The 14,747-nt window shown below is 41.2% G+C and overlaps 1 protein-coding gene across 1 annotated transcript in view; it reads left to right on the top strand.

Annotated features, from left to right (window-relative positions):
* Nucleotides 1-14,747, top strand: part of LOC121195322 (atrial natriuretic peptide receptor 2) — a 55,157-nt gene continuing 40,410 nt past the window's right edge. The window contains exons 1-4 of the mRNA XM_041058729.1: nucleotides 1-987; nucleotides 9,925-10,106; nucleotides 14,071-14,184; nucleotides 14,589-14,724. Of these exons, the coding sequence (XP_040914663.1) occupies nucleotides 291-987; nucleotides 9,925-10,106; nucleotides 14,071-14,184; nucleotides 14,589-14,724 (1,129 nt within the window). The 5' untranslated portion in view covers nucleotides 1-290. The remainder of the gene's footprint in view (nucleotides 988-9,924; nucleotides 10,107-14,070; nucleotides 14,185-14,588; nucleotides 14,725-14,747) is intronic.

The following is a 14,747-nucleotide window of genomic DNA, read 5'->3' as shown; positions in this document are numbered from 1 at the left end:
GCGTGAGGACCGCGTTGCGCTGGAAAACTCGGCTTGGGGAGTACGACAACTTCATTTAACGTGGATTTACGCGGCGCAGACGCATGGCACTGCCGGGCTGGCGCGACGGGATGGTGCATTTATCGACTTTGTTAGAGTTTTGAGAGAGAGCGAAGGAGACAGAGAGTGAGGGAGACGGATACTTATGGTTGGGTATAAGGGTGAGACAGCCGGCCGTGTCTCCTCTCCGAACGGTGCGCTCTCCGTGGCCGTACTTGCTCTCTGGGACTTCCAAGCGGCTGGGACGCGACATGGGATGTCCAAGCGCGCTGGGATGCGTCCTGCTCGCGGCGCTGTCCTGCTGCCTCTTCCCCAGCTGCAGAGGTAACATCACCGTGGCTGTGATGCTCCCGGACAACCACCACAAGTACCCGTGGGCTCTGCCGCGCGTCTTCCCGGCCATCCTCATGGCGCACGAAGACCTGCACGGCAAGCACGGGCTGCTGATCGGCCGATCCATCAAAATCCTCAACTACAGCACCGAGGACCCCGCCGCGGGCTCGTGCGCCGAGAGCCGTGCGCAGGTGGTGGCCGTGGACGCCAAGCTGTACATCCGCCCGGACGCTTTCTTCGGACCCGGTTGCGTGTACCCGCTCGCCTCCGTGGGGCGATTCGCGTCCCACTGGAAACTCCCGCTGATCACCGCCGGCGGTCCCGCGTACGGCTTCGACAAGCGGGAGGAGTACAGGACCATCGTGCGCAGCGGGCCCTCCACCACCAAGCTGGGGGACTTCGCCAACGTCCTGCACACGCAGTTCAACTGGACGTCCCGGGCCGTGGTGATCTTCCACGACCTGCGGCAGGACGACCGGCCGCACTACTTCCTCTCGGAGGGGATCTACCTGAACCTGAAGGAGGAGATGAACATCACGGTGGAGGCCCAGCCGTACGAGGACGACTACAAGTACTACAAGGATCTCATTACTTTTATGAAGGAGCGCGGCAGAAGTAAGTTTGTGCTGAAGGAAAAATGTTGTGATTTAAAAATAGGATTTAAAGTTTAAAATCCTGAGATTTCACAGGTGCGCTTATTTTAGGCCCGTGGTCAAACAAGCAGCTACAAAACCGAGCCAACATCACCTCCCCAATCAGCTCACTGTGTTGACTGGGGAAATAAAGAAGTCTTTTACTTTTCTGCATGAGCTGTGTTTGCAACTTGTCTGTGAAGCACGTGACATTATCTCCAGCTGGCTACTATAAAGATAATGTCAGTGGATGGAGATGGAAGGAAATTACCTGGATGATCTACATGGGAAACAGTTTAGAGAAACTGTCTTAGGCCACTCGCAGTAGCTTGCACTCAGATGGATTATGTCTTGTTTGAGGGGGAAAAATATGAAAGTCGGTCTTTGCTGTAAGGTTCAAGGGAAGAAAAACATTTATTTTATCTATTTAACCTGGATCAATCATTTGAGGCGTTTTACAAAACGCTGCAAAGGGAGATCCCGCTTTCACAGAATGGGGTCACAGCAGATTCAGACTGAGGTGAACTGGAATAGGTGCAGGGAAAAGCCTGTTTATTCCCGAGTTATTACAGAGGAATGTTTAGGCTGTGGGCAGCCTGCTGCTGCCGGTTTATTGCCTGCGGAGGACCACCACCTGCGTTTTTTAAAGACAGACAGACACACACACACACACTCACACGCAGAGGTCGTGATCAAATGGGTGCCCTCTCAGCCAAAACAGGCTTTGTGTGTGTGGTTCACAATCCCAAAAGGGGATTTATGGACAGTCGGTTCAGTCTGCTCTGTCTTTACAAACTTTATGCAAATCCACAGGAGTTTGTTTTAAACCCCAGCAGAGAAGCCAACGTTTCCAAAGACACCAAATATGTCCTATGAAATTTTGGGGGTGCAAAATGCTGCACAAGTCATTTAGAATATTTCCACTTGATGGAGTGATGGAGGCACAAAATGTGGAGTTCTGAGGTTTGAATATTTCACTCAGATGATACAGAGTATATATATGATGCTCTCAGCAGTGTGGAATAAGATGATTTCTCTAACCTTAAAGCCACTCAGAGAATTAATCTCTACATAATTCATTCTCAAGTTGCCAAGCAGTTATTTGGTTTTTAGCACATGAAATTAACTGATTTAATTTAATTTAATTTAACTTAATTTAATTGTATTTGTTTTAATGAAGCCTAAATCACACAGCTGAGAGGCAGTTAAATCACTTGCCACAGTTCCCGCCTTAAGTTTAATTAACTGGAAACACTGTGAGGCTGACTTAGTCATTACTGCTGTTGTGAAAAGTTAATTGTGCGACTGGGCGTGTGGATGATGGCTCGTGCATGTGTTTGTCAAAACTGCAGAAGCAAAGTGCGTAAAATGACATATTCCTGTCTCTCCAGTTGTAACCAATTGGTTTATTGGTGGAAAATAATTTGTTTACTGATGCTTTTTAGATTAGTCATAAGCTACTAATAGGAAAAAAAAACATTTGGGTTGACAGGTTGTAAAAAATCCCATGGAAAAAATTATAAATGCTAATAATTCATGAAAGTAATAGTTCAACATTTTGCAAAACACTTTTGTGTGCTTTGTTTCAAAGAGTTACGTGAGAAGACTGGCATCAGTCTCACGTCTGCACTTTACGTACTGATCTGGCGTCAGGCTGTGATTAGCTTAGCTTAGCATAAACACAGTAACTGGGGCGAAACAAGTCTGACTCTGCCAAAAGTTAAAAAAAAAAAAAAACTCACCAGAATCTCTCACAGATTAACATGTTGTATGTTTCTGTTTCACCTGCAAATAAACAGAAAAATAAAAACATTAGTACCGCTACTATTTCTTGATGAATGACAGCCAGGTGCAGTGACTGTGAGCAGCTTCCTGAAGTCCTGTGCTCACAGTGCAGTGAGGTTACCAGCCTTGGTACCATTATGCCTGAACAGAGATCAAAACCAAAACCACAGCTCATGACTGTATCTGGCAACCCGTGCTACAGCTGGAGACTGTGTTGAAGTATTTGGCAGATGGATAAACTGTAGTTTGTCAGGAGTTCCAGCAGGTAACATCTTGTAAACCACACAGAGCTTTTTTTACATTTGTGTGAATGAAAGATTACCTGTAAGTAAAAGTCTTCTAAAGTCAAACATGTATTTGTGGAGCCTTTCACAGCTTTGCAAAAAATCAGAGCAGAAGATGATGATGGAATAAAATCTTTGGGTGAAAAAAAAGGTCAAATTCTGGGGATTTTCATGCTTTCAGAGCAGTTTGAGGGATTACATGCTCCTCTCAAGAAAAAAAAAAAAACGTTAACATCAGTCTTGTGGCCAAACCTTAACAAAAACAGCATCAGATCAGAAAACACTGATATGAGTGTTTCCATGTTTTTCTAACAGTGATTTATGATGGGTTTCGGGGCGCAGACAAACAAAGTCCTCCTGCCGATAAGAAAACACTTGCATGAACTACTTTTTGAAGGCCGTCAGAAATGACAGTTTGCCCTTTAGTTTGGCGAAGCTCCTCTGTGGTTCTGAGAAACACTTCAGATAATGTTTTGAAGTTACTGTGTTATTGTATTTACATCATGTCATCACTAAAATACTGAAATCTAATGGAAGAAAGGCAACTCAGCTTGGTCAAAATTGTGTTTGAGTACAGTTTGAGTACATGTGCGTCCCACCTTTGCGTGTTTGCTACAGATCTGACACACAGTTATGTCAATCTAATGTTTTTCTCATGTTGGAATACTTGTGTTCTTTGGATACAGTATTCAGAAATACACAGCTGATCCTGATAGTGCATGGGCGTGTTACAAATATTTATCTGCCTACACTCCTGGGAGCATTTCAAGGGAATCATTTTTGGAACCAGCCCGACACCTCAGATCTAATCTGCTTCCAACCAGTAAATCTAGGAGTATTATGGTTTCTGGCACTGTGAAACAAACTGAGTTTTAAACATGTTAATCTGTTGTTACAGTAACAGCATCAACAAATAATGGAATAAACACGGTGTTAAGGCAATTACAGGGTGGTACAGCAGTAAGGGAAAGAGGTGAAAGGTGCAAGCCGCCAAACCCCCTCCCCCCCGCCACCCAGCCTTCCTAGGATGAATTATGGAGCTGCCGCAGTGAGCTGGAGGTCATGGAAGCTAATGGTTTTGTCAGGGCTTGTCCTGGCTCGGCATTCAGCTCACTTTTCTCCCGGCAGATAACCTCTGGGCTATCAGCTCTGTAAAGTCACTCGATTGCTAGGAAGAGGCTGAGCTGAGGTAAGAAAGGAAAACTGGGGCTTTTAATGTGAGGCCACACATTACTGGAGCTTTGACAGCTGATCAAATGATTGCGTGCTGTTGCTGAGTTAAACACTCCTCCAACCACCGCCTCTTAATTCCCCAAATTCCTCATTTTAACACCTGGAAAATGCAGATGTGGGAAACAAACAAGTACACATAGTCAAGTTTTGAGGATCTGGTACCTTACTTGAGTGTGAGACCTTGTGCTCCTCCACTGCATTCTTTTTACTCCTTCTGATAGCTGAAGGTACAGTACTGTCGATTGGTAAACCAATCACCAAACAGTCAGACTCCCCAGGCCCTCTGAGGATCCAGAAGTCCCGGGTGTCAGTGTGTTTTTGTAGTTTGATTAATTGTAAATTTGTAAGGGAATTTGCACCACTACAATACAATATGTTACAATGCATTACAATACGTTTAATACCTGCACCAAAAAAACAGTCGACGTCATGATGGCGTTAGAGGTAAAATCATATCTCAGCTTCGACTGAAGCGTTAGAACGACTGAGATCATACAGGTCCCTACGCTCTGATAAGACCCATTGGTGAGAATTAGCCTCAGGCATAACAGACCTTCATTGTCATGGTTACTTTAGTAAACGTGTTGAGTGTACCTGCAGTGGCAGGTTGTAGAGCGGTCAAGGATAAAAGAAACAATGTTAACTTTTGGTGTGAAATGGTAAACAAACAGCAGTCTCCCATGTCAAAGTCCTCCACCCCAACAACCTCTGTATGCAGACTTTCCCGCTCTATATACCACATCACCTGACTTTTTCTTAGCAAATTTTCAGTGAAAAAAATTCACAATTTTAATTTTCTTTAATTTTCTCTGGGTTGCCAAGGAAACATTGTAATTCAGAAAAAGGAAACTTTGCACTAAAATAACAGCAACCAATGAATTCTTTCAATGCACATGTGGACAAGTGAGCGCTGCATTAAGACAGACATGGACACAACCTTTCAACTGATCTGAAAGCATGGAAATGTATTTCATTATTGTCTGATTGTCTCCATTTAGGGGACTTTCACTGACATAGACCAGGCTTGTCTAGGGTAGATTTTACAGCAAATACTTATTATTTTTTAGTTCAGTGCAAAACTCAGATTCGTTTTTTTCATCAAAATAAGAAAAAAGCATTTCCTAACTTACATCTAGTTACATCAAGTTGCTTTAAAAAGTGCTGACAACTGCTGGCACTGCCTCTGGAAAGACATGTTGCTGTTGAATTGTTGAAATGCAATTGACATTGCATTCAGTTGCATTTTATTTGATGTGGAGGCAGAAATTTCGGAGATGGATCTCTAAAAACCTGGATAGACAATAGCTCTACTACAGTATGTGCATGGCTAGATAGTGCTGCTTTTTTTTTTTTCCAATTTGGGCGAAATGACCCTTTAAGTAAAGAGTCTGAGTCCCTCTTCCAGCTCTGGCGCAGAGTGAGATGAAAGTAGTTCTCTGAACACTGTGAATATATTCAAGCTCCCATCACATTGCCCAGTGACACTCTCTCCTTGATGCTTTTCAGTCTGTTAATGGCACACAAGAGGGAAGATTTCAGCTGTGTGAGTGGAAGAATAGATCAGGCTGTTTTTTTTTTCTCTTTCGAGTACATATGCCAGCGGTTTGTTGCTCTCAGTGAGTGATGAAAAGCATGTCTCTTCACAATGAAGCTCAGGTAATGGCTTGGTCTAATTACAGAAATCCTGTTTCCTGTGAAAACACTCCCAGGATGCAACAGAAGCGGCAGGTTAGATGAACTGGATGTTGCTTTCATGGGTTCAATTTTCAAGTTTTCACACAAAGGAATGGTACAGAGGCAAAAGCCTCCCAGACAGATTAGAACATGAAAAAGCAGAGAGCTGGAGGATAATCCTCTCTTAAAAAGATTCAGCTACAAGACAAACATGACACAGTGTCATGTTAGAAAATCCAGAGTAATCCAATTGAGAATGTGACAAAAACACGCTGACTGCAGTAACTGGCTTGATTTCTGTTTGTACAATGGCATGTGGTTATCTGTGGAGCCATCCAAAAGAGTGAAATGTCCCAATTTGCAAATCAAACCCAACACATTTGAACTGACAATATAAGTCGCTTAAATGATGAGACAAATGTTACAGATGTGCAGGAATCACACTTGTTTCAATTAGTGCAGAGAGTTTGTAATACACGCCTTCACATTAAATACTTACAAATCATCTATAGCAGTCAATTTATCAATTATAGTGTTCAGCCCTTTTTTTTTCTTAAAACAGGTGAAAAAATCTGCCTGAGGAGTGAGACTGTTTCTCTAATTCCAATACAAAAAAAGCCTATTTTCAAAATTTCACATAATCAAGTTTTACTTACTTGCTACTATTTCATCCATCATTTTTTTCTCTCCTTCTTTTCTTTCCTGCAACCTGGTTCTTTTCAGGTTTTTTTAAAAAGTTGGTTAGAGAGGAGTTGAATCACATGTATGGTCATTTTAGAAGCTGTGGTTTGGGCTTTTAATAATACAAGTCCCAGAGTTCCACTGAAAAGGACACGGATGTCGAGCTCAGGCGCAGCACACACAGCTGTTTGGAGCCTCTCTGTTAGAAATGCAACAGAAAAAAAAAAAGCTTGGGGTGTATCTGTTTACCGCAGATCCAAACAAACCGTGGGCTGAGAAGAATAATAAAAATAATCATGTTGTTTTGATAAAGAAGAGTTAAAAAGATAGTCATCAATTTTGAAATGCCCACATGCATCGGTTTTAGTCTAATGCACCAGATCTCGTACCTGCATGTGTGTAGTTTCCTTTGAATCCCTTATGTGTGGGTATGCAGTTTGAACTGTTTGCAAAAAAAAAGGGCAACTCTGCACAGTAACAATGAAAACTGCAGTGCACTAAATGACCGCTAAAAACAATCATAAGGATGATCACATTAACAACTGCCAGCCAACTGTGGTCTGGGTAAAAGTGGTATTACATGATGGCAGGAGTGTTTTTCCTTAGAAAAACAAGTTTGGAGCACAGCAAAAAAAAAAAAAAAAAAAAAAAAAAACATCCCTCCAAACAAACCATTTGATGTGTCATTCACTGCGGAGCTGTTTTTCTTGTGAGTTGAGATACGTCCATGTTTTATCACATTTTCTATGTTTTCCTCGGTTTGCTTTTCTTGGTTCAGGCCTTTCTTTTCAAATGAGCGTCATTATCTTGAAATGACAGACTGCACTGTTATCAAGGAGAAAGCACCCAGAGAGCTCATACATCCCTTATCTATTTGTGCATTGTTATATGTTCTATTTTAATAATAACAAATGTTTGGAAATATATATAACTGCACTTGGATCTCGGTGAGCATCAAAGTACATGTAGTAACAGAAAATCATGGGGTTTTAAAAGTGGGTTGCAGCAGTTCATGAGGAAACAGCAAACATGCTATCTTACAGTGTTGAGAAATCCTGGATCTACATCAAACATGAATCACTTGTTCTGTGGCTCAACTTTTCATCAAATTGGTCAACTTAGTTTTTGAGACATCCTGCTTACTATCAGAGTAAAAACAACCAGCACTGTGAAAATAACAGGTTAAACTGTATAAGACGGAGATTTTCGAGTGCAGGGCAGAGCTGATTACCATCCTGGAGTCTGTGAGGAGGAACAACTTGTACCAAACAATTTAATGTGCTTTTGTGTAAAGCCTCAGCAGGTCCATATACTGTTTGACTCCTACAAACACAGGAGGACATTTTCCCCCGTCTGTGCAGCGCATTTATTTTGGGAGCGGTCCAGGAGACAGCAGGACTACTTGGCATGGGGAACCATGTTGGAAGAGATGAGGGTTGGGGTCTAAGCAGCAGCCGACTTTGGTCTAACACATGAGGAAATGTCTGCTAACTGGGAGCGCTGCCTCGGAGCTGGCAGCAGCCACTCTGACATATGCTACAAATGGAAATAATGCTACGTTTTTGTTTTTTTTTTATTCATGACTCAACAGCGGGAGGGTGTAGGTGGTAGGCTGAAGGTAGTGGGTAGAGACACTCTCAGAGACTGTAGCAGAGGTCTCAAGTTGGATTCCAGCAACAGCAAACAGCGAAGTGTCTTTGAGCAAGACTGTGAATGTCTACCAGGTCACTACGTTTAACGCTAAAATCTCAAACTTTGCATTTGTGTTTGAAACCCAGTACTTTTTTGGTTATAGATCTAAATATTAAATCAAAAGTTTGCCAACTTTAGATGGTTTAGATGAGGTTCTTGAATGATTACTTGTGTTTAGATTTAACATTAAAAACTCTGTACTGTAAAAAGTATTTTTATGTTAACAACAGAAGTGAAAGATTCTGAATAATATCTAGACCTATTATGATTCTCTCTCCTTTCTTTGGTTGCTTCCCCAGTATGAAGTCGTCCTCCATCATTCACCCTTATCTCTGAATGATTTCTGTCTCCATTTTTTTTTCTTCGCTGCCTTTTTTCATTTGTGCGTCTGCTGCAGTCGAGTGCGGTGTGTCAAAGTCTGACATTTATTAGAATCAGACGTTGCAAAAGTCAAAATATGCGCTGGTTGTTTAAATGTACTATCCACTGCTCACATTATGCTGCTTGTTTCATTGTGGTAAACTACAAAAAAATGGTGGAAAATGTATCACACAACTGGTTTGTTATCATCATTGGTGTAACCAGATAGGAGCTACGAGCTAATTTGACTAAAAAGGATGCACATAGACGTTTAATCACATAGATGTTCAGTAAATGTCTGACTGTCTAACAGCACTCAGCACCGTGCACATGACATCATTTTACCTAAAGTTTTAAGTAAAATAAGTAAAAGATTTCTACTTTAAAAGTGATTTTGTTTATCCACAGTATCTCGCCCAGGTTTCCTTCCAGATCACTGATGTTGTGAAACTCAACACAGGTCACAGCTGAGCTTTAAAACATCAACACTGGGCTCGCTGAAAGGAAATTTGAGGATTTGGGAAAGTTCAAACAAAATAAGGAGTGTATCTATTTGAAAAGGGGCTAGTAAACCTCTGCCCCTTTGCTGCAGGCTCCTCCCATCACTATGGTCAACACTCCAGCCCCAGACCAGCAGGTTTTCAAGCTTTTAGCCTGCTTCCTGCTCTCCAGCCTCAGTTATTATGCCTGACTTGTTTGTGCCTGTTGCAGATTGTAATCTGGTTCCGAACGTATGTGCAGCATTAAACCTGGTGTTTCTTCATGTATGCATACCTTTTGTTTCTCTCTAGGTGGCCAAAAAATTCCCATGTAGACAAAAATTCAGAACATTTTTACACTGATAGCCAGTGAAATGTATCCACCAACTCATGAATGTTTTTTCACTTGTTACACTGCAAAAAAATCTCCATCTTATCAAGCACTTGTACCTCAAAAGTCTTGTAGTGTCCAGTCTGTGTTGTATGATTAGTTTAGGCTGCTTTCCAGTACAAACTCACTTCTTTCAATGATTTTCTTGAACTAGAATGACATAAAGAAAAACCAAGAACAGTCATATGTTTTTATCTACTTGTTTACTTGTTTTATGAAAGTATGATTTAAGGGCCCAGCGTAAGACTTAATAAGACAGAGATTTCTGCAGTGTTTAAAGAAAAGTATAATTGTTTATTTTAATATAAACATTTTGTTTGCTGCTGTTGTTCTGTCTGCAGTCGTATACATCTGCGGCCCCCTGGACACTTTCCTGAACATCATGAAACTGTTTCAGAGTGAGATCCAGGACCCAGAAAACTATGCCATCTTCTATCTGGACGTGTTCGCCGAGAGCTTGACAGATCGCAAACCGTGGCAGAACCCTGACTCTGACTGGGCCGATCCCATCAAGGTCTTTAAGGTACAATGAACTCAGGACACATGCATGCTCACATGTACTGTATGTATGAAGAACGCTGTAAAGGCTGATATAAAAAGCCATGGATCTGTTTGGATCATTGCTCTCCATAAATTGATATTGTGTTCAGATTCTTTGTAGATTTATTGAATGTGGACTGTCACTGTTTCACCCGCTTTATAATTGGAGGCAGGAAATGATACAAGACCAAAAACACCACTTGGCATGGGAAATGAATGTCTGTGACGATGGATATTTAGTTTGCTGTTTCTGTTAATTTTCTGCCTAAATCCCATGATCTTTATCAGGCTCTACTTACCGAGTTACACAGAACCAACAGTTTCAAACAGCTCAAATACAGAACTTGACAATGGTTTTTGATAAAGTATCATCTGAACCCTGGCATGTCACTGTTTGATCATTTCAAATTTTTGTAAAACAAGTGAAACATTTCTACCAGTGTAGGAAGACTGTGCTAGAAATGAAGGTCTGTATCTTGAGGCAACAGTGAATGAGGCAGACACCGCAGTAATACAGTCACGAAAAATGAACTTCAAACTTTAAACAGCTTTTTGTGTGTTTATTTAGCCTCTCAGTTCTTAACCATGGACTGTATAAACCAGAAAAGTGAACAAATTGGATCCAATGAAATATGTCCAACTTAACCTGATAATCAGGCTGAACTGCCAATTCATTTTCACTTCATTACTGTGACATTGTTTTCTTGATAGCATTTTCTGTGTCTGAGTGGCTGTTGTTATTGATGTTGTTTGCTGTTGACATGGAAACAGCGGGCCTGTCTAATCGCTGCAAAAATCGGAAAATGTGGGCAGAGATTCAAGGGTCTGGAACCAGGCTTCATCCAGCTGACTGACATTAATCTTAAGCAGTAACCGTGTTTCAATTAACATGTCCGCTTAGCAGAAAGTAAAATCAGGGTAAGCTTTTATGGTAATGACAGCCATGTATATGAAAAGCTTATGTGCACTCAAATGATCTTAGGAAGCTGCATCATTTTTTCCAATGGGTGGGCCAACTGACTCTCCCAGAGGACATATAGACCCCCCCCCCCCCCCCCCAAAAAAAAAACCGTTCAGCCACTTTAAGGAGTGAAATTCCTGCATGACATTAATGAATTAGAGGATGTGTTTTCACAGGAAGTCATTTAGTCCTACAAATTAGTGCACTGAGACATAACAGAGTGGGCACAGATGTGTCGCTCCTCTAATTTATCTCCTTAAATGTCACACTGGCCTCTGTTAATTCAGTGTTCACAAAGTTTTGAAGGAGAACGGCTCTCTGAATATAAATCTAGCATAATATTAAACTGATTATGGCAGTTTCTGTATAAGTGGACTTATTTGAGTGTGTGGATGCTGCTTCCTTTGATCTTTGCATATTTGAGAATATCTATCCCCCTGAAATGTGCTATTAACTAACAGCGTTGCAGAAGTAATTTGTTCTGTCACAGATGAGATAGACACTTTTACTGAAACTTTAATTAGCCTGCACCCATTCAGTGTATTGTAGGTTGTGTCATGATACCTACGCCTGTTCACAAGGCCTGAATGAATTACTATTAAACAGCTTCTGCATTATCTCAATATCTGTTTATCCAAATATGAACTGCTCCTAACCTTGGCTGGAGAACAAGATTTTGGCTCCCATTTTGCTGATCTTGCAAAGCGTTAATTTGTCTGCAAGCCATAACAGGGCTCATTATGGCAATATGCTTCCATCAGAGCGATAATTGCTTGTGGAAGTTTGTGGTGGGGTTCCAATAACTGTTGCAACATGAAAAACGATCCGGAGCTTTTCCAGTTCGAAATGTCTAAAACTTGTTTTTGTGACAGCAGCAAGTACATGTTGAGAATCATAGGTCAGCTGAGGCAAACATTTGGACTGAAATGTCTGACTGAATATTTTATTTCTCTAAACACTTGATGAGACATTAAGCATCTTTGTCATTACTTATGTTTCAACACGTAACCAACATTTCCCATGTGTAAAATCATAAAAGAAGTGATTGTTGCCACTCACTCTTTCGGTCTGATCTGCATAAAGCAATGTTTCTGCATTATATTGTCTTATGATAGCAACACTTGAAAATTTGAGAACAGAAGCTGCTGGAATAGATGATGATGGTTTGGTCTCACAGTGGCTGATTTGATCTTCATCTGCACTGATCGTGTCACACAGCACCGGTGTTGTCATTGATGTGCAGTATCTGCAGTATCTTCTCTAGTATCAGATGACTGCACAAATATGGAAAATTAAGTGATTTTCTTTAGGGGTCAAAAAACTGCCAACTGCCACTGTTGCAGCCTGATTAGCACTGACCCCTGAGCAGAAACAATGAAATACAATCATACACTTGTATACTTTGTACTTTGCATTACTGAAATACAGGCTAAGTTTTGTCCTCTTGTGACACTCAATTTATATTTACTTATAATATACAAACATATTGTTGTCATTTATATATTTGAACTTGCTTCTAGAAAATTCCAGCAACAGTTTGGGAAACTGCACCGTAAACAGACATTGGGGTGGGGTGGCCTCACAGTGGCTAACATGCTGCCGCTTAACTGATCTTACCTGGTTATTGCACAGCAGAGTTGTTGTCATTTACTTGCAGTAGATGTCTGTTTCTGATATCATATGATTACAGAAATAAGCCGAAGTGACTCGGGTCACAATATTCTAACAGCTCAGGAATGACCGTTACGCCAAAAGCTCAACGATGCTTTGCGGGTGCATGTGTTTGCTTCTTATAGTCTGTCAGCAGTTTGCAACCCTCAACCAAAAAAGACAAAAAGAATAATGCTTAGAGTGTATAGTTTGGGATTTGCTTGGCTGAAATAGAAAATAGTCACAGAGAGAGTTGCAAGAGACATGAATTTGCAGCCTCAGCATTATTGACTATTAGTTACAAAACCAGATGAAATGTGATATTTGACCATACTCCATTAGCATAATATTCAAAGAATTTTAAAAACATTAAGGATGAAAATGAGACTGTTATGATCAGTCCCTAAGGGGGGCTATTTTGAAATCTTCTGGATTGTTTTGGGACTCTTTCTGGACAGTCTGGATCTTGTAACTTTTTTTGAACTGGTTTTGGACTGTAGTGGACTCTGTTATCATCAGCTCTTGGTGAACTTTTGTTGATTTCTTTAGGGGCTATCTGAGGATTCCTGTTTTGGTTTCTTGAGTATGTCCTGTACTTCCTGTTTTAGTTTGAAAATCCTGTTTATTATGCATCGGTTCTTGACTGTTCAGTATTCTGGTTTTTTATGTTGAAAGTTATGTTACTCTGGTTTTGGTGTCTTGAGTTTTAGTTTCAGCACTTTCTGTTTTATTTTGAAGCCCTGTTACTTCCTGCCTTTGTCTGGTTTCCCACATTTGTTGATTGTCTGGTCCGCCCTGATTTGTGTCACCTGTTGTCAATTAACCCCAGTGTATTCAAGCCTTTATTGATGCCCTCTTGTCAGTTCTTGTCTGAGTCTGTTCCTGCTGTCATGCTAAAGTTTGTACCTGTAGCCCTGCTGGAGGTGTATCTGTTACCCTCCCTGTCCCATGTTCCTGTGTTCCTGTTTCAGTGTGGCTCCTGTGTTTCTACCCTCCTTCCTGTTGTCATGCAAGTAGAGCCTGGATTGCCTTCGAGTTTATGTTTGTTTTTTGAGTTTCTTTTCTTATGTGGACACTCAATTTCTGTTCTGTTCTGGTTCCCTGGCCTCAAGGACTTTCTGCCAGTGGTTGTGTTGAATAAAAAGACATTGTCACTCACCAGTCCACCTAGTGGCTCCTGACCACAGCCTATAACGGAGACTAAACATTAGATAACAATTTAATTGTCTTGTTTTGATACTCAACAAGACAGAACATGAAACTCATAAAATGTCAAACAGTGAATGTTTCATGGCTCAATCCTCCGTTTCTCAGTTTGTCTCTGTGTCTCCCCCAGTCTGTTTTCGTCATAACGTACCGGCCTCCTGATAATCCAGAGTACAAAGACTTCCAGAGGAAACTCCATGCCAGAGCTCAGAGGGATTTTGGTGTGCATTTGGAACCATCATTGGTAAGTTGTAGCCTATGAAAATCCTGTTTGTTCTGCATAACATTGTGACCTTGTTTCAGTGGAGAAAAAAATCCCCACTGTGTTGTGGAATTGTGAGCAGTTAATGAGGAATTATGTTTGTATTATGTATGCAAATTATGTTATGCATGAATTTCAGAAAAAAAAAATAAGATTGTAGTTTTCAGAGAAGTTTGAAAAGAATTTATTAGGTTTGTTGGTATTTGGCACCTTCGTTGGCCGATCGTACCGTTTCACAGAAGCAGGCTCTGGCTGAAGGACAGGTATTCCTTTATTTAAAATGTTAAGTAACTTTTTATTCCATCATTAAGGTCCTACGTCAGAGCCCTGTGTGTTGCATAATCTTCTGTTGTTGCTGGTTCAAAATTTTGCACCTCTTCTTGCAGATGGACTACATTGCTGGCAGCTTCTATGATGGTTTCGTGCTTTACGCAAAAGCCTTGGAGGAGACTCTGGCTGAGGGTGGAGCTCAGAACGACGGCATTAACATCACGATGAGGACGCAGAACCGCAGATTCTGGGGTGAGCAAACGTCGGTAACTCAT

Source organism: Toxotes jaculatrix, chromosome 16 (genome assembly GCF_017976425.1).
Source record: "Toxotes jaculatrix isolate fToxJac2 chromosome 16, fToxJac2.pri, whole genome shotgun sequence".
In the NCBI taxonomy this organism is placed as follows: domain Eukaryota; kingdom Metazoa; phylum Chordata; class Actinopteri; family Toxotidae; genus Toxotes; species Toxotes jaculatrix.
The sequence above is the reverse complement of the archived record's forward strand: the minus strand, read 5'-3'. Positions and strand labels throughout refer to the sequence as shown.